We start from the raw sequence: 25,349 nt of genomic DNA on the forward strand, positions 1-25,349 counted from the left end.
AAGTAAAAGAAATCCTGAACCCCTCTAGGCATACAAGATCATTTTAATGGGTTGCCCATGGAACAGGCAATTTTATAGATCTTTAGGGTGACACATCATTTAAGCCTTTACATAGATCTCTAATGGTTCTGTAATCAGCATAAACCAGGCTAAATTTAATTTTATATCTGCTTGATACCCATCAACCCATACATAGATTTGCTTCCAGCCATGAATATTTTCCCCCCTTTCAAATTCAGAAGCACTGACACATGGCTTGTCTAATATCTGGGAGGTTATAATAAAGATGTAGTTGATGATTGATCTTTTGCAAAATACTCCCTGAAGATTGACCTGAATATATTGCAATCATCTGTTCCCCCTAGAATTCCTCCTTAAGATACTTCTGCTATGAACTGTTGGAAAATCCCCAGACAGCAATGAACATCAGTGATTTTGTGAGTAGGTTTAGGTATATCACAATTTATAAAACTCAGTCTTCTCAAGCCAGTTTATTTGGCTGTACATGTAATTAATCATCAATTAATAATGCATGATTAAGTTCTCTAATTTCAGCAATTTCAAGATTAGAAATCTATGCTCCTTCCAACCCAAAGAGAACAAATCCATTACAGGGATGGATTCACCTTGGCATATGAGAGGAATATAAGAGGGATAAGAACAAGCATTTTCTGGAAGTAGGTTCTCCTCCTTTGTCAGTGAGGTAGACTAAAGATTAGAACAGAAGACAAGGCTGGGTGGGATGAATCTGACTCCACCTGACCACGTCAAAGCAGTACATGAGGACCCAGCAGTTTTATCCTTGCTATCTATTGATAAGGAATGAGAATATGTCTCAGTAAACACAAGTATGTGCAGGTTTTGGCTGGGGCCGAGTTAATTTTCTTCACAGTGGCTGGTACAGTGCTGTGTTTCAGATTTGTCTTGGACACAGGATTGATGATACAAAGATGTTTCTGTTATTGCTGAGCAGGATTTAGACAGAGCCAAGGCCTTTTCTGCTTTTTGTACAGCCTCACTGGCGAGGGGCTGGGGGTGTGTGGGAGGCTGGGAGGAGACCCAGCTGGGACAGGCAACCCAAACTGACCAGAGCGATGTTCCAGACCACAGAACATTGTGGGCAGCTCATAAGGCAAGGGGAAGAAGGAGGAATGGAGGGACACATATGCAGTGATGGTGTTTGTCTTCCCAGCTCACCTCACCATTATGTGTGATGGGGCCCTGCTCTCCCTGGTGATGGCTGAACATGGAAAGAGGGGACTTAATTCCTTGTTTTTCTTGCATGTGCAGCTTTTGTGTCCTTTATTAAAGTGTCTGTATCTCAACACATGAGTTTTCTGGCTTTTAAACCCTTACAATTCTCCCTCTGATCCTGCTGGTGGGGGAGGGAGTGGCTGTGTGGGACTTGGCTGCAGCTGGGGTTAAACCACAACAGGTAAAGGGGAACTGACACAAAGAGAGTGAGCAGTTTTCAAAGATAGTATAGAGAATCTCAGAATTAGGAACTGCACGTTCCTTAAGACCTTGGGGAATATTTTGGGGTTTGCCCTATCATTCCTAATCTCCTGATCTATTATATCTTATAAATATATATTAAAATTATCTGTAACTTCTATTGTGTACATAAACCTAAAAGAAAAGTGACCATATATATACACATATATATGTATATATATACATGTAAGAATATTACATTGACACCAAATCTCACATGTACTGAGCTAAGAGTCCTATAAAAAAACAAAATTATGTTGAAAGTCAATTCCAGATTCCAACAAATAAAAGAAAAATACCAATGTAACTCTAGATTCCAAAAATGAATAACTGAAACATCATTTTCACTAGGATTGCTTTGCCTTGCAAATGAATCCAAGTGATGCATTCCTAGTATGTCTTCCTGGAAAATATTTTTTCTAATTTAATTAATTCAGAAAAAGGCCTTAATCACTAAAAAAGAGGCTGAGTGATTTTTTTTAAAAAATAAAAAAAAACAGAAGTACAGAGGAAATGTGGAAGAGAGAATTTCTTCAGCACAGAAGGTATTAATGAAACATTTGAAACTTTTACAAGTAAAATCTTTAGTTGAAGATTTAGTCCAGAATGAACTGGCATAACTCCAGTGAAATCAAAGTAACTATGGCAATTTGCATCAGCTGAGGACTTGACCCAGTCTCATTCTGTGAAGTAATATTCTTTCTGTCTTCCAGAAATCATTACTATGAATGTGTGATATTTTGTAGGTGGATCAGTCTATTCATGTACAATGCCAATTACAAGATACCAATCTAAAGTATCCTCGCCATATTTACATATCTTGATTTTGGTCCATCTGGAGTTTTATTTCATTTAACACAGCGAAGCTGAGCAGTTGCTGAATCATGTTTTATTTATTTTTAAAGTCTTCCTAATGTCTTTTGTTATCAGTCTCTTAATTTTTGCACATGCTTGAGTTGTAATTTAATTTACTTTCCGAAGTGTCTGAATTCATTTCCATCTGTCTAGCCATCTAGAAGTGGTTCCAGTTGCCCTTCCTAATCTTCTGCTGCTACTTTCACACTTCTTCACAAAACTGGCTTCTTCTCCACTGCTGCTCATCCCACACCTAATACTTGCTGCTGCCAAGAGCAGAACCTCCATCAATTTGCCAATGAAATACCTGTCCGTAAGTATGTGCCCAGTGATCCACAGCTGTTCTGGAAGGTATTTTAACCAGAGATAGGTCAGCACTATAATCATATGAGATCTTTGTTTATGCCTTGGAATACGTGTTTTTTCTTGTTTCAACTCCCAGGCACACAGATTGTATCTGCACTGAGTGAAAGTTTAATGACTGATAAACCTTGGCAATAGCGCTTTTACCCTGAGTCATATGTTAAAAAAATCAGCTATTGACATTTTATTTTGAAGAGTTCAGGCACCCAAAAGTTTTACTGCCAATGACTAAGTTGTTGGATATTGCATTTGGAATAAGAAAACAAAACCTGTATTTTGGATGAGAGACAGAGCAGACATCCACACATACAAACACAAGCATGCAGTGTCGAAGTCTGTGTTTACCTTCATCTCTCTGCAGGGAGTAGTCTTAAAATACATCCCAAGACCATTCAGTAAATAAAGTTAATTAAATCCTTTTGGAGCCAAGGTTTCAAATTATGCTAATTTGTAGTAATATTTATCACACTGAGTTCCCCTCATGGATGCCAGATGGATATGCTTCAGCACACATGGAACTGCTCAGACAAAATATCTTCTCCAAAAGGTAAGAATTTGATTGTCCTCTTAGACTGATGAGATGATAGAAGATCCAAACTGTCTTGGAGATAACTGAGGTAGTCTGGAAATACATTCCTGAAACAGCACAATAAAGAGCAAAGAACACGTATGATACAAGACTTATTAATTAACATCTGCTCTGGAATAGCACAGTTTGTGCTTTCACTCAAATATCTTAGACTACCATATAAAATCTGAATTTTTACAACATATTTCAGTGTACTGTGTCTGCAGTATGTCATTTGTACAGATGCTAAACCACTCTGGGATTTATTTGTCAGGGAAGCCTTGAAGCTGGATTCAAACGCTGAAATGGAAGTACAATTGCAATTGGAAAATGTAGACTGATTGTAAAAATGCAGTTGGATAGTGAGAAAAGACTTCATCAAGCCAGTGTCAGGATATGAAGGCCACCTCAAAGTCACTTGAAAGGTGATGCAGAAAACAGACATTCCTGAGGAATCATAAAATCATAGAATATCCTAAGTTAGAAGGGACCCAAAAGGATCATCAAGTCCAACTCTTGGTCCTGCACACCAATCACAACCTGTGCCTGAGAGCATTGTCCAAACACTTCCTGCACTCTGCCAGGCTTGGTGCTGTGAGCACTTCCCTGGGGAGCCTGTTCAGTGCCCAACCACCCTCTGGGTAAAGAAGCTTTTCCTAATATCCCACCTAAACCACCCCTGACACAGCTTCCATCCATTCCCTCAGGTCCTGTCAGTGGTCACCAGAGAAAAGAGATGAGTGCCTGCCCCTCTACTCCCGTTCGTGAGGAAGCTACAGATCATCATGAGGTCTCCCCTCAGTCTCCTCCAGGCTGAACAAGCCAAATGACCTCAGCTGCTCCTTGTATGGCATCTCCTCCAGGCCCTTCACCATCTTCACTTACCCTTATTCACAAAAAGGGTTTCACAAAGGAGGCATTTAATTAATTTCTAAAATGTAGTTGACAATAGTAAGGAATTGAGAAATTAATTACAAAACTTGAGGTTCCTGGATATTTATTAGATGGGTCTAAAAACTCATGGCAGGATTCTGATTCAAGTATGCCTCATTCTTAGTATCTGACACTAATGCTGAACCCTTTGTGCCTTATTCTTGTAGGAGCATACTGGTATATTTAATGACCCCTGTGCTCTAAGCATAACATCATCTCTGGCAGAACAAATTCCTGAGCATCCAACTCTGCTTTTGATTTGCTTCAGAGTGAAAAATGCAGTGGTTTTTTGACCTTTTTTACTAGCAAGTGAAAGAAAATCACTTTGAAAGAGCTCTTTTGAGGTCTAGAATTGCATTATATATCCAATATGTATGCAATGACCTTCTGCGAGAGAACAATATGTTCTTAACCATTATACAAGACTGGGCACACAGTCAACACCCAGAAGAGAATAAGAAAGAGCAGAAACATCCTGAACTAGCTGCTGTGTGTTGTGTAGACAATGACACAACATATCTATCACTCTAGTGCAAGCAACAGAGCAGAGGTCATTTGTCTGAAAATTGCCTGGGCTTTCCTCTGGTTTGAGAGCCTGGCACACAGGAAGCTTTTAGATGAGATATCAGGAAAAAATCTTCACTGAGAGGGTGGTCAGGTGTTGGAATAAGTTTCCCAGGGCAGTGGTGGAAGTGCCATTCCTGAAAATGTTCAAAAAAAGCACATGGATGTGGCACTTGGGGACACTGTTTAGTGGTGGACAGGGTGGTGCTGGGTTAAGGCTTGCTCTCGATCATAGAGATCTTTTCCAACCTTAACAATTTTCCAGTGTTAACAATTCTAGGATTATGGTTCTAAGTGCATCAGTTTTGCTCTCTGTACTAGCATTAGTGTTCAGGTGCCTGTAAGGATAGCAGTGGCCTGGAGTGAGCAAGCAACTGATTTACCTAACTCTAGCACAGGCTCTGGAAGCACCTTGCTTCTGGAGATCAAGAAATCTGAAGGAGAAAAGGTGATAAGAAGGTCATGGAACAGGCAGTGAGCAGCAAGACTAAAGATGAAGAATGGCCAAGTGCAAGGAGAAAACCTTCATGATAAATGAAGATGGGCTTTTCCACTTTATGATATCCACAACAGGAGTGGAGTCCTTTTTCTGTTATCAGCTAGAATCTCACAAAAAAAACTTTTGTAACCCTATGTCAGCAAAGTCATCTGTGTAGGAGCCATTTTTCCTATGACAGTCCCCCAGTTCATAAGGCAAGATAGTGCTACGCTTTTAATGAGAGCAGAGAGAGTAATATTTAAAAGGAGTAAAAATGAAGGTGAAAACGACATTCAGAGGAGAAATTTTTCATTATTTGATGTTTTGAAAGAAAGAAAATTGGAAGATGTAAGTGAACTTCTTATTAAATAAAAATCAGAAACCATTAGAATCATTTTCTTTAGCCTGACAAAAGGATTGGAAAAAGAGGGATCAAATTCTGTTTACCACAAAGCAGTATCTTCAGCAAAAAGAATTCAATAATACATCTCTTAAAAAAAAAACAATTGGAACACATAGAAACAGAAAACTGAATGAAGCCAGAAAATGAAATGATTATTTTTTTTTTTTTTAAGTTGTTTTGAAACACTAGCTTAATTTCCATTTCATAAGTATTTCTGGGGGTTTGGGGTTTTTTCATTTAATGCTTGCTGCAGTGCATATTTTTCCCTTCTTAAACAGAGGCTTCTGGCCACTTAAACAAAACTATTATATTTCTCTGCTGATGTTGAGCATACTCATAAGCAGACTGACCTAAAAAAGAAACATCTTCTGTTTTTTCACAGATTTTAGATTATAAACAGCGTTTCTTTTCTGATGGCAAAGGAAGGGAAATCAAACCTGACAAAGCTTTTTCAGAGCTGGGGGAAGGAAGACAAGGAGTGTGGAAGATAGAGGAAAAAGAGAGGCCTACAGCAGAGCTGCCAACAATGTGGAGGATAAGCTTTGCATCTGGCATGGAAAGAGCCAAGCCTCGTGTTCCTCTTCTAAATTGGGCAGATTTCCCCAAGTGCTGGCCTTTTTGGGTTTTGCATTCCTTCCTAAAAATTAAATCCTGAACCTGAGAAGTTGGTTCAACAAACGTTTTGTCACTTCAGAGTAAGAGACAAACCAAATTATATACTTATGTTTTTGGGATAATAATATTTATTTCAAGCTGTGTGGAAAATCAAGGTATTATCATTTAAATGCTAAGGATAATCAGGACATCTGTTTCAAAGCAGGACAGGTAGAGGACAGAGAATAAAGAGGTATTTAAACATTAGGAATATAATTTGAGACTTCTTTAATGGAAAGATTTACTTTATAATCACTCCATAAATTCTGTTTATGGCTGCCTGGACAAATATGTGTCTTTTGTGAGAGATGTGTACTTTATTCTCTGAAGTATTTCTCCCCACTGAGCCTAAAGGACTAGTTCAGGTGAAGATGTACCTATCAGGCACTGAAACCTGGTGAGCTGCATCCAGTATTTAATTATCCTGTAGTCACTGAATAGTCAGCAAATACAAATACTCTTTTGAAAGCTAGTTTCAAAGGAAAATTCAATTTCAAGATTCAGAATGACTGTTTGGAGGATGACAGTCTTCTCTGGGTTATGCAGATGATCCAAAGAGACTTTTGGTAAGTTATATTTAGATTTTTTTTTTAATTTGGATATCTATAAAAACAATCAAATAAACTAATGACCATTAAAAAACCAAACCCAAAAGGCTATCCATGGTCAAAACAGTACATTTAAACACTTTTGATTATACCAAGTATACTGGCTAAAACTTGTCACCATCTGAAACATTTCTAGATAAATTATTAAGAATTATCCTAAAGGCAGACAGGGAACACTCTTTTCAGTGTCTTAAATAATGTTTCAGCACCTTGTATTCCACCTAAAATAGCCCTCAATGAAATCAGCTTATCAATCCATCACCTCCAAGAAGTGTGCAAGCAATACTACAGTAATTTTACAAGTAGTCCAAACAGCTCATTTCAGTGCCTAGTCCATCCTGATGCTTTGTTTTTACCATTCAACTGTCCTTTCACCCTATTTTACTTTACAACATGCAAAGCTGGCTCCCAGCAGGAGTTAAAGCTGCAATGAAATGCATGTTTGTTATAGTCAGAGTTTAATGCAATCCCTATCCCTAAAGCTACACAAAGATTTCTCTGAGACCTGTTTCAGTTCCATTTACCTCTCTGCTTTAATTTTTCCATCTGGAATAGCTTGTTTCTTCTCTATCCAAGTAGTAGTCCAAAATGATTTTTTCCCTAGAAAATCCAATCTTCAAAAATAAGGGATGGCATTTTGTATTATTAGGAGGGCTACCACTGAATCTCAAACACATCATGACTGAAGGATTTGGATGGCAAACACTTGAAATGTAATAGGCAGGTCACAGACTTACTGGCAAACAAGTGCAAAATTCACATATTTCACATCAGCCCACTTCTCAAGCCTGTCAAGGCCAAATGATAGAAATACTGGGGGATGTCAGATATTGCAGAGAAGTTCTTCATAACAATGCTGCAGGAAAGTTAACATATTTCTCTGTAGAAAAATTGCATTATCTGTAAGAAAAAAAGGCCTCCCCATTCTCCCCTGTGAATGAAAATTGTATTGGAAATGGAGCAATTAGAGCACTGTGAGGATGGAGCACCATTAGGGGAAAAGGCTGGGACAGCTGCTCTATCTCAGTGCTAGGAATCAGCAAATACCAGGAGTGGTAAAACCCCTTTTTCCAAATATCTGCCTCCCTTCATGAAGGACTGGCTAGTCTCCTTTGGCTGTGAAAGGCAGTATCTGGCACCACAAGACACTTTCACCTATGTTGTCACCATCTCACTGTTGAATCATAAACTTAGTTCTATCATTTCACTGCTGTCCTTTCTCCAGACTACTGTTCAATATTTGCCCAGAAAACAGAGCTACAAAGTGGAATTTCTTCTTTCCTCTACCACTGCACAATTCAACATAACAGCTCTTAGTCTATCCCAGTGAAACTGGGAAAGTGCCATCAAATCCCAAAGTGATCCTAGCCCTGCTGTTGGGTTTTTGCTACATGAACCCACTGAGTTCCACAGTGCTCACAGGCAGCTCCTTGCTGAGCAGGGAGTGCCAAACTTAGCACTGTCCTGCAATGATGTTTGCTAGTCTTGGAACTTTTACATTCATTGCAGAGACCACAAGGAATAGGGGTTTAAACCAGCAAGAACAGAAGAGATTAACTGAATTAGGGTGTTGGAGCGCAATCTGAGAGAGTGGCGTATTTTTTTATCCTTTGGCTTTTGCTCCTTATATCATACAAATAAAGTGGCTTAATCTCTTCTTTCTCTCCCTTTTTTGCCCCAAACTGGGAGCTGAGGAGGAGTTTGTCCTTGTTGAAGATCTGCACAAATACTGTTACAGTAAGAATCAGATGGGCAACAACAAACAAGATTCCTCTCTGGAAACTTCAGATAGTGTGGAGTAAATGAGGCATAGTGTTATACTGAAGGGTAAGAAATGGAAAGGAATCTCAGCAGTCTCACTCATGGAATATTGCTCACCTTGTGCTCTGCTGGATGCAGCTGTACTGCAGGAAAGAGAGGCTCACACAATAAAACAGGATTGCAATACACTTGTGCAAGGGGGCATGTAATGATCTGATTCTGAGTCCTGTTGACATGTCAAGGAGGACTTGGGATGGACTGTGTTATTTCATACTTTTATTCTCTCTGGTCATGCCTACAACCTAGAGCAGTATAGTACTGAGGTTGGTTTATTGTTTTTGCTCTCAGCCCATGACAGGGTTTTGCAATATTATTCATTTGTCTTGCAAATAATGTCCATTTCCAAGTAATTATGAGTAGTTCTTTGAATGTAGTACATACATCCAGATGAAGGTGTTTTCTTATAGTGATTGTTTCATACCACTTATACCCAAATTTTGTTCAAGTTTTACTCAATACAGAAATTAGGTAAAATACAGCATTCTTCTTACATCTGTGTTCATTGGCATGAATAAGAGTTTTCTACGCACAGGTAGATCAGGAGTCAGACCTTGCAAAAATAATAACATGAGTACAAATCGCACAGGAATTTGCAGTGCTGTTGAGGTGTTTGCTTTCTGATTCACTGGGAATGTGGAAAACATAACCAGCTAGGCACTGGCTAAGGATTACAGGTCCTATTACAGGCCCTATTTCTAAACTACTGGAGTAATCTATGAATTTAAAGTACTGTAAAGAACACATTAGCTTCTTTTCTTTGCCAGCTGCAAGTTTCCAAGCACTCAGTCTGCCAGTCAATAATTTATTTTCATTTGAATTGTATGACTTCGTTAAAATGCTTATAATATTTTTGGCTGGTTATATTTATTTTAATTATTTAACTATTATTCTTGATCTAGCATGACCTTTGAGTCTAATCAACTTCTGTTGGTTTGTTTTTCAAAGACAGTTAACCAAGGCCAGACCTCTTAAAAAAAAAGTAATATTGAATTTGTGCTGGGGGTTTTTTTCAGTTTTATCATAAATATAAGAAAACTAAATTGTTACCTTCTTATTCTGTACTTTCCTAAGTCAAAGCTGGAAAATTTGAGAAGAAAAAGAGTGTAAAACCTAAAAAAAAAAAATCCAGTTGCAGCAAGTAGTCGCAGATACACGCTTCAAAATTCTCAGTGAATCCAATACATTTTTGAATTAGCTCTGCTTTTCCTGTAATGCAGGAAAAAAGTCTTAGTGCCAGGTTATACTTGTATTTTAATTCAGTTCAGGATATTACCCAGGAATCCAAACCAAGTGTGATTATTGATAGTCTCAGCATGTGTAGTGGAAGACAGCTGAGTGATAATGGATTTGTGTATATTTTGGTATCTCATCAAGTAGTATGGTACCTCATCAAGTATTGGATGTATTTGTGTCTCGTGCTACTTATCTCTGGCATGTCAAAAAAACATCTTGAGTACTTTAAGATGTGAAGCATGATGGGTGTATTTCCTCTCCAAGGAGCATGCTTTCCTCATTAGCATGAGGAGCACTTGCACATGTATGGGGAGGGATTCTGGGGATCTAGGTCAGGTGGAACAACACAGTTTTACAAATTAACACTTACTATACTGCACCATTCACATTATTTACAGCAAAATCATCACACTTCTCAGAGAGATGAGGAGAAAGCACCACAATCTAGTGTGTGAAGCATTATTTTCCTTTTGTAAATTACCAGATTAATTGACCTATGGAGGTAACTGCAGCAAGAAATATGAGTAAGGATGACTTCAAATGGCTCCTTACCCATGTACACTGGAATGCTTTAGACAACACAGGATGTGCACTCTTGCCAAAGGGATATTTCTCCAAATGCCTAAATGGTTCAATCAGTACAGTGGGGATACTCATATATTTGACAAAACTCAGATCTGCCTTTTAGATCAGATCTCAGATTTTCAAGATCTGCCATCACAGTGGCTATTGTGTACCCAAGCTGCAAGAGCATCACTAGACACTTAGGGCCTTCATGAAGGAAGACAACACTGCAAATGGCTTATCATCCTCAGTCAGATCAATATAAATACCCCAAAAATTCCCATGATAATGTCATGGCACATGTGTTGTTTTGGAGATGAACGTGTGGCTTCTGGAAGCTTGAAGAAACAGACAGCTGTTATCAATATGAATCCTATCTCTCTTGGAATATTACAGGGTAATGAAGAATGTGTTGGAAATGGATGTATCTGAGGGATGAAAAGTTTTAGGGAAAGGATCCCAGGTTTAATTTGCTGTGCTAGGACTGTCCACAAGACCCTTTCAGAAAAGCCTAGAGTACTGGCCCTGTGACAGGCCAAAGCAGCACGTGTATGACCTCTGGTTTTCCATTCCCACACTATCACCTCTTTCCCAAGAGCAGCAACTGTTCACAACATACCCTCCTCCCACCTTCCACTAGGATACTCTGGGGTGAAAATGAGAATCCAGTATTTACACCCCTGTCTGTAAATGTGTGTGGTTGGTACTGTGAACAGAGTAATAACAAAATGCTGCTACCAGCAGATCAGTGACAGGACAGCCACACCTGGGGCAGCACGGGCTAAACCACAGTGTGGGTATGGAGCATGGAGGTGGCACCTGGGACTTGGAAACGTTTGGTTTGGATGATAATTGATGGTGTAGAGACTACATTCTCCTGCTCAGCAGTGAATCAGCATCATGAAAGTGATGAGGCTCTGCAGAGGAAGGACAAAACCTCTGTTGGAGTCCAGAGGCCACAAAGATGATTTGCAGAATGCCTCTCCTATGAGGAAATATTACTGAGGGGATTGTTCACCCTGGGGGAAAGAAGGCTTCAAAGTGGTCTTATAGCGGCCTTCCAGGGCATCAAGGGGGTCTACAAGAAAGCTGAAGAGGGACTTTTTCCAAGGACATATAGAGATAGGACAAGGGGAGGGATGGCTTTAAACTGAAAAATAGTAGATTTAGATAGATATAAGGAAGGAAGTATTTTCTGTGTGGTTTGGCACTGGCACAGGTTGCCCAGAGAAGCAGTGGATGCCCCCTCCCTGAAGTGTTCAAGGCTAGGTTGGATGGGGTTTTGAGCAACCTGATCCAGTGGGAAGTGTCCTCGTGTGGTAGGAGGATTGAAACTAGGTGATCTGAAATGTCTCTTTCAGCCCCAACCATTCAACAATTCTGTGATTTTAAAGTGTAGCTACTCTGAAAATAGTCACCAGTTTCCTCTCCATTCCTTGTTTACTAGGATAAAACATAGAACATCTTTGTCCATATTCACTTATCTTATGGGGGTCAAAAGTGCAGATAAAAAAATCTACACAGTTTTCTTGGCCTTGGTCTGAGAACATTAGTACAGAGAGCAAAGGAAATGACTCCTAGTTGAGAAGCGGGAACAGATTCCTATGTTCCTCTTCTGCTATCATACATAGGAAAAAGTACATTTTGGTTTCTGGACCAGTGACTTCCCAGGAGCTTATAATGATTAAAAACAATCGCTTACAGCGAAAAGAAATCCAAAAGCCTATAAATATTTATGTCAGAGTCAAAGCCACAGAAAGATGAGTATGAAACAAGTAAGTAAAAAGAAAAATAAGGCTAGTACAATGGCTGGCACATGAGGCAGACTGAATTCCATACTGCAGTCAACCCCACTATGACGATTCTGCAATAGAAAAAGGTGATGCAACGTAAGACTTTTGGATAGATACCCAAAGGAAGAAGAGACGTTCTTGCTTTCTGTGTGCATGAAAAATTCTAGGTTGTGCTTTTTCCACCTCCCCTGGATGGGAGAGGAGCCTCCCTGTGCCAAAGGTTCAAATAATACACGGCTGATGGTGCAGGAGTGAGTGCTGTTCCCTGGATGTTTTCTCTGTTTTGCAGCAGGACTGTAACACTCTGTGTTCTATTGAATACAAACAAACGTCTTTTAAAGGTACTTAAGTCACAGGAAAGGAGGCCACAGTCACTATTGACTTTCCACAGATCTTCCCTATTCATGCTCTTCTAATCAAGACAACATTCACCTTTCTTTTCTCTTCCACTGAAAGAAGAGATGAAGCTTGCTCAAGTGGCTGCAAATTTCACTGATTTAAAGTCTTTTACAAGTGCACTTTGTCTCTTGTCCTCTTAAAAGGACTCCAGCTCACTTTCAGTTCAGGGAGAAGAGAGGGACACAGCAACATAGCCCTGAGGTAGGCACTTCCAATGCATATTTTAAGTTTACTAATGACATATGCTGCTCAGAAAAAGGAACAGAATTCCATAGTTTTGAATAAATGGTGAGGAGTTTTCCTTCCTGAAAACACAGAAGAATTTTCATAATTACACCATATTAGCTACATCTGGACAAAACTTGTCTTAAGATGCGTATTCAAAATTAATTTATGTGACATAATGTATGCAGGTCAGGAGACTTCTGTAAATCTAATTTTTAAAAGAATAAATATTATATCTAATACTCACAGGCTCTATAAAGGTATTGTGAGAAATGATATTCACTTCCAAAATTTAAGAAAGTTTATTAAAACCTTATCAAAAATACAAGAGAAGACTGAACAGAGAAAATATTATGGCTCCAGGAGCAGAAGATCTTTCCCACCACGTGCTCATCCACACAATGGATGTTCAACCTTTCAACCCTTTAGCCCCTCCCAAAGTTCTGTCCATTGACTCCTCCTTCGCTGTCCAGTGGTGGAGTTTACTTCCTTAAATTGTGATTGGAGGTCACTTGCTTGTTGCCATAGCAACAAGCCAATCCTCCAGAGCCCAGGCCACCCCCTGACTACAAAGCAAACAGGGTAAAACATAAGTCTATCAAACTTCTCTTAACATATATACATGATATTTGCCTTTTAATTGTGAGAGCAAACCATCGCATCACTCATCTATCACAGTATGCAAAATAAAATCTTCAGCAAAAAAGAAACATTAAGAAAATTAATGTGCTATGTGACCAACCCAGTGTGGAGACACCCAAATGATGCATCTCATATTTGGTGTTATTTGTAATTATACATATACAAAACACATTTTGGATACTCCATACAGTTTGAAAGAGTAACAGATTTTAAAATAATCTAGATACAGTCTGCTTCTCAGACATTTCTGAACAACAGAGCAGTACTAATCAGCCTAGCTCTGAGAATGCTTTTTTAAAAGCTGCTGTGGATTTCACTTGTGATTAGAAAGGAATTCCCATTCCCTGCATCTTCATTAGTCACAGAGTTTTGAGACTCTCTCACTGTGTGAAACCCTCTGTTGCAGAGAGATTTCTTTCAACCTAAACAGAGGACTCAGAAAGAGGAAAAGGATGAGGTTCTATGTCTCCTGGTTAAGAAATATACAACATACAGGAAAACTCTCAGGCACCACAATGGTCTTGTATTCTTTAGGCCTTATTCCCAATCCCCTCACTTGTCTGTATTTTCAGAGAAGTACTATGCTAGCCTAAATTTTTGCAAGAAGATAAAAACTCACTTAGAGCAACTCTAAAACCAAAACCATTTCCTGGAATGCACTTGAAGTCAAGGAGCCAATGGGAAATGTGTTCAGGAAGACTGGTGAGCTGAGGAAAGCTGAAGTGGATGCAGAGCTATAAAAACCACAGGAGAGGAAGAGGTAACTGAACAGCTATGAGGGCAGTCACAGACCTTCCACACTTGCCAGGACAGGCTGCAAATGTGTGTCCTCCCCTCCTTCTAAACATAGGCTGAAGGATATCTGAGAAACCCTATGTATGCCTAAAGGAACAAAGCATCTTTCATTTTGAGCTAAATGATACAGAAAGAGGTCCCAGAAGAATGGTGGCTGAAGACAGAAACGTATTCGAACATGTATAATTCAAGGTCATTTGAATGCTTGTCACATCATGTCCTGAAATCATTTGATATTTTGTTGTCCAATTACTCCATTCTTACCTGAAGGCTCCTTGAGTTTGCTGTAGTCATTCAGCAAATCTCTGCTTTTGTGCTTCTTTTACAGTTCATTTCTTCCCCCTCGTTGCTTCACTTCAGAAATGAGGAAGGAGAAGGGAGAGGGGAAATAAAAGCAAAAAAGCATATCTGGAAAATGCATTCAGTGATCAATCAAATCTGAGCAGGAAGCCTTCAGGAAGAGGGGTAGACTGGAAAGTGAGGATCACCTCTTATGAATCACAGGTCAAATCTCATAAAGGCTGCATCAGCTCCATTGTCATTGTGTTTCATGGGTGCAAATGCAGAGAAAAATGTTCAGGCTGGCTGAGTCACACTCCCCTGCAGGAAGAATCACTGAGAAAGGGCCATTGTAACAATGTGGATAACCATCCCTCATAACTGTGAGTGTCATAAGGGCAAGATAGCCATGTTGAAGATCTCAAATCAACAATCAGAGGCCTTCAGATACTATTATGCCACGCTTTTGAAAGGGATAGGAAGCATGACAGCAATTCACTTTTACATCTGCCATTTCCTGGCCTCCCTCATGATCACTGTTGTACATTTTATCCAAGTCAGGAGGAAGGAAGATTGTTGATTTGGCTGCTTCTGCACACACAGATATTTGTTCAGAAAGATCTGAGCAAAAAGAATACAGCAAATAAATTATTTTCCCTACTGTACTTCAGTCTTGTTTCATTCCCATCTCCATTATGGCCTAGAAGTTCCCTAGATCTCCTTTCAGAGAAAAACATTTCCTCATAAGAACAGGCTGTTCAGAAATAGCAGAGCAAAAGCCCACCATATTCAGGTTTAGTAGAGGCTCTTTTAATGCCTTTCTAAAGGAGCAGGTTTCTATCCCAAAAGCTGAAAATATGTGAGCACAGCAACAAGGTGGCTCTTCTCAGACTAAGAAGAAGGAAACATGCTGGCGTTAGCTCAAAATAATGTCTCAGACTTGAATTTCTTTAAGCCTTAACCGTGCAATTTTTTCATCGGTAAATTTAACCTTTTCTTATCACTTTACCCTTCCTGGCAGCTGTTTATATGCAGCACACATCATCACTGATAAAAGAATGGAACAGTTCCTGGAATAAAAATTTTCAGCGCATTCTCTCCTGAAAACCACGAAGTATTTATTGCCCTTACATTCAGCAGGGAGGAATCAAGCTGCAAGAGAATGAACTCTTCATGTAATGCTCCTCCTTAATGTTTTATTGGTTAGAATGGAATTCTCCATTTTTCCTTGTCCCTTCCTCATCACTCAACACAGCTTCTTAGGAGCCAAATCACTTAATCCAGCAAACTCACACCATCCCTAACACCTCCTCCTTTCTCTTCACACATTTAAACCTTCACCTTCATACTACCTCATGAGAACAATTTTTAAAATTTTATTATAGGTTTTGAGAGTGATGAAATAAAGTTGCCATCAGGTTTTCTTCCTATGGACTCTTAAATCTTTCAGGTCTTTCCTTTTCATATGCTGATTTTATATTGTGGATTTACAACCATTTTATTTTAGCTCTCCCATTACCATCATCTATTACAATGCACAGACTCAAGGAGACCTTCACTGGCTCCATTGCAGCTGTGTAGCTGTTTGTATTTACCCTTAATGAAGTCAAATTTCAGGATCAGAAACTTCAAAACCTGTTGGTCAGGAAGCTGCATAGTGGTTTCCATGGAAGATCTTTTTACCATCATCTTGCTTCTCTAGAAGCAAAAGATGTATGTACAACTATAATAGAAATTCACAAGTGCAATTTGTGCTTTCCTGATTAATTAGGAGATAAGACAGTCTTGTAATATCTGCTGAACAACTGATGGCTATCAGAATTGTTAAGACAATTATCTTTGTTTCCAGGACTACTGAACTAAATAAACCATTTCAGTTGTGCTGAGGAAGAGAGAAAAGGAGAAAATAGAGAATAATAAGGTAACATTTTTCACTGACAATTTGTTTTCTGCTTATAACTTACAAGACAAAAATAAAGATGAAAGGTGTCGTCATTAAGAATTAGAATGAGTGGGTTTCTTGGCAGAACCAAAGAAAAAATATTAATATGCTGACCTATGAAACCTATAGGTAATACCAGTTCAAATAAATCAATATCAACTCAAATCAAATATCAAGTCAAACCACAATAACATTTGTTAAAATAGTAATAGATGTGAATAGTAAAAACAATCCATGCTTTTTTTATTCTTGACATCACTCTCTTCAGCCAAGACCATGCTGTTCTTCATCTTTTCAATGGTTAAGGAAACTAATTTGAGAGTAACAATGGTTACAAAGTAACTGCAAATTCATGAGAAACATAAATAGAAAACAATGATTTACATTTTCCTAGAAGGAAAAATTCACAATGAATATGACAAAAGAAAGCAAGTAATGAGCTGGTTTTAAATTGTGTGTACTACAATGAAAGAAAATCCTCTTTAACTGGGCTGTTATCTGTGCCTTCATCACAGTGGTGCCTGTTATCATTCTTATAAAGTAGTGTCTGGAAGCCTTTCCTTTACAAACCTGTTTTTCAGGTATATGGAACTCTGCTCTTAAACGGAATGAGAGCCCACAATAGATTTAATTCATTTTCATTTGGCAAAAACACATTTCCTGATTTTTTTTTCCATTTTATCTCAAGGACTGTGACTCTGGCCTCAGAGATCTGGGCTAGAAGATGTAGCAAAGTCATCTGTCTTGCCTAAGCATGCTGTGTTCTTGTCAGAGAATGTATTGTTGTCAGAACCCTTTCTGAGATGCAGTTAGTTGAAAATTGCAGGTGCAGGTGCTTGCAACTACTCCATCTATTTGTGCATCCTTCTGAGGGAAGCAAAGTCTGAAACACAGGAGTGGCAGTATTTTGAAGGCAAGTTCAATATAATGAGGGTAATTTTTTTGGAAAGGTAGGGATAGCACTACCTATAATTTCACAAAGCCTACTTTGAGAAAGGAGGAGCTGTATGCCTTAAGGTGCTAAATATGATCAGCATGTTCCATTCTGAACACCTGGACATGCTTGCAAAATGCAGGGCTTGTCTCCATCCAGGCTAGAAAGAAGGAGCCCACTGCTGCAGGGTGGAGTGGGTTCCTTTGTGCAATTCAGCACAAGTCCCAAACCCCTGAGGTGGTTTGGAAGGTACGAAGCTTCTAGACACAACCTATTGCCAGACTGTTTGCTAGTGTTGCCTGTTCCTCAGAGTGTGGACTAATCTCCACCCTTCATTCCCCATGTTTGTTTTTTTTTCGTAAGACTCATGCCTTTCTGATTGCCGGTCATGGGCTTATGCAGCTGCAGGTAGCTGGGAGGTTGCTGAGCTGAGCTGAGCTGAGCTGAGGTGGTAGGCTAAGCAGAGCAGTAAAAGTGATTCACAGTCAGTGAGTTGACCTCAGGTCCTTCAAATGATGCAGTCCAAGAGGATTTTGCCAGTATTTCTGCTGGAAGCTTACCATCTTGCTTTTTCTGTGTTTCATTGGCCAGTGCATTGGGAGGGACAAGAGACTGAGAAATGGTTGACCAGGGTATGAATGAAATTACTTTTTTCTTTAGTTGGTCCTAAGCATCTCAACCTGAAGTTCTAAGGAGAGAGAGGAGGAGTAGAAGAATTCATTTAAAGCTGCCTTTTTCCCAGGGTCAGCAAATTCATAGGCTCTTTATCACTCTGGGTCTAATAATGTGGGCTTTCAGAATAGCTTTAGCTATAGTGAGCCTAAACCACCTCCCTTAGAGTAAGGCAGAGCTTTTTTCTTGTCTGCTTGATGCTCAAGTGACTGGAGGTCAGAGAAACATCCCCCCTATTCTTCATCTTAGTTACTCATGTGCCTCAGGTGAGCACTGTGATGAGACTGGAAGCTTTTCATCAGAAGAGATTTAAAAGGAGCAGGGTGACATGGATTGCTGAAACACAGTAGCCTGTGAAATTCATGTCTCTCTTCTGTTTCTTCCTGGTGATGCCTATGAATGACTGATCAATCGCTGCTCTGATCCTGTCTTCCTCTTCTTCCCTCCCTGCTAGGTAACACTTGGGACATGAAGCTGTTCAATAGTGACTTCATTTAGATGGCAGAATTTAGAAGGCATTGTTTGTTATTATATAGGATGGTTCAGAAAACTGTTTTCTGAGTGCAGCCAGCTCTTGTGTCATGGGTGGAGAAGAGAAAGGCAATTATTCAGACATTCTGTGCTCTGTCATCCCTCAGCTGATAAAAAGATCATCCAAAAAGAATTTGAGAAGCCCAAGGGAGCAAAAACCTCCCGCTGTGCTGTGATCGGCATCAGAGAAACTCTTCCCAAGAAACAGCTCCATCATACGCAGTAGCAAGGATCTCCAACCAGAAAAAAAGCAAGGGAGGAGGTTTGTATCCAGGATGGTGTCCAAATGCAGACATGTCTACATACCATATAAAAAAGAGTTTCTCTCTGAATGGCTGTCATGCTAGGGTAGCCATTTGCAGCAAGTGTCAGGATGAGCACATCTTTATGTGCTATTGGGGGAAAGCACACTAGAGTGGAATGAGCTAAGCTTCAAAATTCTGTATTTCAAGAACTTTTCTTTTTCCATTTTAAAAGTTGTATTTCTTGATTAGAGTGGCTTGCCCAATCTTCAGGCAGACCATTGATGAGCCATCTCAGGTGTAAGAAGTAGTTTGTAGGGGCCTGAGGATTTTTACGCTGCTGTGCAAACCATAAGCTGGTTATGTGTGATCTTTTCTCAGTCAATAAGCAGATCTTGGGAAGTGTTCCTAATTCAGAAGGGAAACCCTGACACATCTTTGTTTTCACAAAAGATCTGTGAGACAGGACAGCGCTCATGAAAAGTGTAGGCCTTAACACTGGATGATGTGACAGCTTCCTTTGCATCGTTCAAGTAGTGTGGATTTCTTCATGTCGCAAAAAATCAGCAAATATGACATGTTGCCGCCAAAGTAATAGTCACAAATGGGTGTGCTAGAGATCGCACAATAAAAGTAGGATCTGATCCCAGGTGGTGTGTCAAGGCCAAGGCCTAACAAGAATATCTCAGACCACACTGCAGCCTGGAAAGGAGCAAGGGAGGGGAGATGCACAACCACAGTAATAAATATCAATATTAATAGCAAAAAAGTTCCACCTTGAATAATAAATAAAAACTTACAACTGTATACTGAAAACATCCATGGGTCACATCACCAAAATTTATATTTGACAAGAGTTGCATGGGAGGGCACGTGTGCCTGCTGTGTCAAGAGAAGCTCTGGGGTTCCCAGGTTCCCGAGTGATGGGTCTGCACTTGGTGTCTGTTGGGGCTTTGGGTGCCCAGGGCCATGATGAGTTCCCTGAGGGGGCTGGGGAGGGCGGGCGGGGCTGGCCTGTGATGTGCTCTGGGTTCTGTGACAGCACAGGGGCCGTGTCACAATGGGGGCCACTATAAAAGGCCCCAGCGGGTGCCGCTGCCCCAGTAGAGCCTGGGCGAGCTGACCATGGCTTTACTGTCAATGCTTTTCGTGCTTGTGCAAAGCCTGATCCAGTACCCCCAGCCGGCTGGGGATGGGCTGGATGAGGCGGCGCACAGGAGAATGAAGGAGCGTCAGCAGCTGCTGGACCACGAGATGGCTCGGCTGCTGCAGGAGCTGGAGCAGCAGGACGAGGGCTGGGGGGCCGTGCTCTTTGGTGCCCTGCAGCAGTGGCCATTTTGGGTCCTTGCTGGAGTCGTGCTCCTCTTGGGCCTGTGCTTTAGCTGCAGGAGAAGGAGCTGTGAGGCCAGCAGCAGTGGCAAGGACCAGAGCTCCTGCAAGACCTTGGAAGATGAGAGAGGGAAAAAACAGGAAGAAGACAGTGCTGATTCTGAGGAAGGTGGAGAAAGCACTGATGTGACTGTGGAGACAGATGACAGCGGCAGTGAAAAGGACAGCGAAGGCAGTGCTGTGGATACAGATGAAGAAGACGATGACATAAAGCTGAAGGATGCAATGATGGGAATGAGCCAGGAGATAGCACTGCTGAAGGAACTGCAGAAGAACCTGGCAATGTTACTGGAAATGCAGAAGAACTACGTGAAGAACATGGAGAAAACAAGGATATACAGGTGGAGCAAGACAAGAACGCAGGAAAGGAAGCGGAAGAAAATGGAAATGAAGAAAAAACAGTGGTGCAAATATGAAGGCGGGCAACAATGATGATTTAAATGAAGATGAAGACAGTGTAGATGGACAGGAAGAATACAGATGGCAGCCACCTGAACTCTGCGTAACTGCTACATCTGTCACTGCTATCCAGAAGCTGCTTTCCTGCTCCTGCAGAAGGAAGATGCTGCAGCACATGGATTTGTTGTGTCCACACATCTCTGAGTGGCCTTGCCCTTAACCTTCCACTTCCAACAAAGATGCTGACCAAGTGTGTGAGGCAGAAACTGGCTCCACCTGCACATCCTCACAGAAGACAGTGACGTTAAGAGAGGTTGCTTGGAAAATCTCAAAGACAGCAACCTAGCCTGTTGGGGCTTAATGTAGTTGTTTAATTTTCATTGTAATTGTAGTTCTACTTGTGGCTGTAGGTGTAGCTTTAGTCGTAGTTGTAGCTGTAGCTCTAATTGGACTTGTTCACTAGGATTCCTTCTAGAGGCCCTTTTTTGTTTAGAGTTTTGCAAAGTTACCCTCAGTTTAGAGGATTAAACTACCCTACGGTAGTGACTTGTCTGCTTTTCAGTAATATTTATATATCTATGATTGAAAAGTTAATAAAGGAGTTAAGTTTCTAAAATTGCCTGAAATGTGTCATTCTTTGTATATAACCTTCTGTATCTTAGAGGATGTCCTTCCTATATCCCGATTTGAAATAAAGACTTTGTGCAAACAGAATTGTTGGATATATTAAGTATGCTGTCTCTCGAGCATTCCCACAGAAATGCTTGAAGCATGAATAGAAAATGCCCTGAAGTGCCTGAAATTTTGTATGGTGTTGAACTCTAGTGTTTGAGAGCTAAGAGGTTATTGAAGGCACAAAAATTAGGAAACTAAATTGTTTGGCCTTTTTAGATAGGATGAAATCTTCCTGTGCATCATCCAAGCAACCTGGATTCCTTTCAAAAAGATTAGTCACTCAATCGGTAACACAGCATTAGCCTACATGACATCCTGCACCAAAACTAATAAGAATGAATTCAAATAATAAAAAATGTCTCCCACAGTTTTAAATAAAAGCGTACACCTGTATAGCGAGAACATCCATGGGTCATGTCACCCAAATTTCTATTTGACAAGAGTTGCGTGGCAGGCTCCTTGTGCCTGCATTGTCAAGGGAAGCTCTGGGGTTCCCAGGTTCCCAAGTGATGGGTCTGCACTTGGTGTCTGTGGGGGCTTTGGGTGCCCAGGGCCATGATGAACATCAAAAGGGCTATGTCACAATGGGAGCAGCCCTAAAAGGCCCCAGCGGGTGCTGCTGCCGCAATAGAGCCTGGCTGAGTGGGCCATGGCTTTAGTATCATTGCTCTTCATGCTCGTGCAAAGCCTGATCCAGTACCCCCAGCCAGCTGGGGATGGGCTGGATGAGGCCACGCACAGGAGAATGAAGGAGCATCAACAGCTGCTGGACCACGAGATGGCTCGGCTGCTGCAGGAGCTGGAGCAGCAGAATGAGGGCTGGGGAGCCGTGCTCTTTGGTACCCTGCAGCAGTGGCCATTTTGGGTCCTTGCTGGAGTCGTGCTCCTCTTGGGCCTGTGGTTTAACTGCAGGAGAAGGAGCCCTCAGGCCAGCAACAATGATGTAAATGAAGGTGAAGAAAGAGTAGATACAAAGAAAGAATACACAGATGTGAAGGTTGAAGAACAGGGTGATGGGAATGTACAGGCAAACAAGAAGGAGAATAGTAAAGAAGGCAAACAAGGTAACGTGGCTGCCACTGGAAAAGAAGACAGTGATGGTGGCAAGGAAGAAAGCAGCAGTGTGGAAAACACAGAAAAGATCGGAGATGTTGGGAATGAGCAAGGCATCCTTTTAGTTGACCCCATAGACTGGCCTGTGGAGGATCTGGAGAGAGGTTGCTCAGTGATAGCTGAGATGATGGAGAGCTTGATGTGTGTCTTTGTGGACAGCATGAGCAATAGCTTCTACCCAGTGCCTCAAGAAGCCATTGGGGTGGGCAGTGCCTTTGAGGGTTGGAGTCCCGGAGACTGGGATGGGGTGTACCATGTGCTGGTCTCACTGAATGCCCCACCAGGGCACGCCTTCCAGCTGGAGCTGAACAGTGCAGGGCAGGTGGCAGCAAGGACCTTCAGCGTCCGTGTGGAGCTGGTGTGCACGTGCCAGAAGGAGCAGCTGGGAGAGGAGCCGTTGTGCTTCCTGCACCACTCGCAGAAGGAGCTGCGGCGGAAGCAGAAGCGCAGCCTCCTAGGGACACTCTGCACTGGGTCCTACCTGGACGTGGAAAAAACCTCCCACTGGTTCTGCCAGTTGGTGAGAAGCTCGTGGCTGCAAGTGCCTCAGTGGCACTCATGGCACGTGGTGCTTCAGCCCTGCAGCCGGTCCTGCCGATTGCAGCTGAGCAAAGGCAGGAAGAGCCTGACGGTGGAGATGCTCTTTGGGGTGCGCCAAGGGGACTCTGACATCTTTGTGGTCAGCCAGCCCACAGAGGCCCAGAAAGGCGGCTCCAGCATCTTTGTGAGCAGCCAGCCCACCAAGGCCAACATCATTGCAAGCACAGCGTGCCCTGAGACGTACGCTGTGGCAGAGGCGAAATTCTTCCGCCACATCGCCAGGCAGCTGCCGTGTGAGAGCTTGCACCTGAAATGCCTGCAGCTCTTCACCTGCATCCTGAGGGACACAGGTTTTTCCAGCTCTACCTGGAAGACTGTGCTCATGCACGTGCTGACCACAGTACTGCTGTCCCAGTGGCACAGGAGCGCATTTCCACGGCGGCTGTGGGACATCATGGCGTACCTGGACCGCTGCCTGCAGCTGACATGCCTGGAGCACTTTGTGCTAGGCAATGAGAGGCTTCCTGCAGAGATCAGCTTGCTGCTGGCAATGCGACCACCTTGCACTTCCAGCAGTACTGCTGACTAAGTGTGTGAGGCAGAAACTGGCTTCACCTGCACATCCTCAAAGATGACAGTGAAGCTGACAGAGGTTGCTTGGAACACCTTGAAGACAGCAACCTAGCCCCTTGGGGATTAATGTGGTTCTTTAGTTGTAGTTGTAGCTGTAGTTGTAATTGTAGTTGTACTTGTAAACTTAGCTGTAGCTTTAGTTTTAGATGTAGCTGTACGTGTAGCTGTAGTTGCAGCTGTAGGTATAACTTTAGTTGTAGTTCTAATTGTAGCTTTAATTACACTTGTTAATTAGCAACCCTTCCAGAGGCCCTTAAATGTTGACAGTTTTGCAAATTTACGCACTTGCCCTTAGTTTAGGGAATTTAGATAGCCTACTGAACTTTCTTCTGTGCTTTTAAATAATGTTTGATATCAACATTTATAAAATTAATAAAAAGACTTAAGTTTCTCAAATGGCCTGAAATGTGTAATTCTTCATATATAACTCTCTTTATCATATAGGATGTCCGTCCTATATCTCTATCAGAAATAAAGACTTTATGCAAACAGAGTTGATGGATATATTAAGTATGCTGTCACTTGAGCATTCCCACAGAAATGCTTGAAGCATGAATAGAAAATGCCCTGAAGTGCCTGAAATTTTGTATGGTGTTGAACTCTAGTGTTTGAGAGCTAAGAGGTTATTGAAGGCACAAAAATTTGGTAACTAAATTATTTGGCCTTTTTAGATAGGATGAAATCTTCCTGTGCATCATCCAAGCAACCTGGATTCCTTTCAAAAAGATTAGGCACTCAATCTGTAACACAGCATTAGCCTACATGACATCCTGCACCAAAACTAATAAGAATGAATTCAAATAATAAAAAATGTCTCCCACAGTTTTAAATAAAAGCGTACACCTGTATAGCGAGAACATCCATGGGTCATGTCACCCAAATTTCTATTTGACAAGAGTTGCGTGGCAGGCTCCTTTTAATTTGTATTTGACAAGAGTTGTATGGCAGGCTCCTTCTGGCTGCTTTGTCAAGGGAAGCTCTGGGGTTCCCAGGTTCCCGAGTGATGGGTGTGCACTTGGTGTCTGTGGGGGCTTTGGGTGCCCAGGGCCATGATGAGTTCCCTGAGGGGGCTGGGGAGGGCGGGCGGGGCTGGCCTGTGATGCGCTCTGGGTTCTGTGACAGCACAGGGGCCGTGTCACAATGGGGGCCACTATAAAAGGCCCCAGCGGGTGCCGCTGCCCCAGTAGAGCCTTGGCAAGCGGTGAGTGCACAGCAGTGAGGAGACAGGGCTGCTGAGGGCAGGGGCTGGAGGAGGGCTGGGGCAGAAGCTCCGGTACCGGGCCGTGCATTCGGGCCCCGCACCCAGGGCCCAGCCCCGGCGGCAGCGCCTCGCTGAGGGCGCGGTGCTTGCTGGGGCAGCGGTGCAGGCCTGGCCGCCCGCCAGCTGCCGGGGCCGTCTCCTTCCTGCCGCCACATCCCTGCGGCTCCTGCAGCCCACTGTCTGTCTCCATTCTGGCCCCACTGAACCCCTTCTGTGTGTCCTCCTGCAGACCATGGCTTTACTGTCATTGCTCTTTGTGCTCGTGCCATGCCTGATCCAGTACCCCCAGCCGGCTGGGGATGGGCTGGATGAGGCCACGCACCGGAGAATGAAGGAGCGTCAACAGC

The 25,349-nt window shown here is 41.9% G+C and overlaps 1 protein-coding gene across 1 annotated transcript; it reads left to right on the forward strand.

Annotated features, from left to right (window-relative positions):
- Positions 1-22,104: 22,104 nt before the first annotated feature.
- On the forward strand, positions 22,105-23,697 carry LOC136557125 (inositol 1,4,5-trisphosphate receptor-interacting protein-like 1). Its single transcript, XM_066550720.1, has one exon. The coding sequence runs from the start codon at positions 22,105-22,107 to the stop codon at positions 23,695-23,697; it is 1,593 nt and encodes a 530-aa protein (XP_066406817.1).
- Positions 23,698-25,349: the final 1,652 nt, after the last annotated feature.

Source organism: Molothrus aeneus, chromosome 5 (assembly GCF_037042795.1).
Source record: "Molothrus aeneus isolate 106 chromosome 5, BPBGC_Maene_1.0, whole genome shotgun sequence".
Classification (NCBI taxonomy): Eukaryota; Metazoa; Chordata; class Aves; order Passeriformes; family Icteridae; genus Molothrus; species Molothrus aeneus.

Excerpts from the sequence above, each read along its gene's own strand:
- LOC136557125 (XM_066550720.1), top strand. The coding sequence starts at position 22,105 with ATGGCTTTAGTATCATTGCTCTTCATGCTCGTGCAAAGCCTGATCCAG.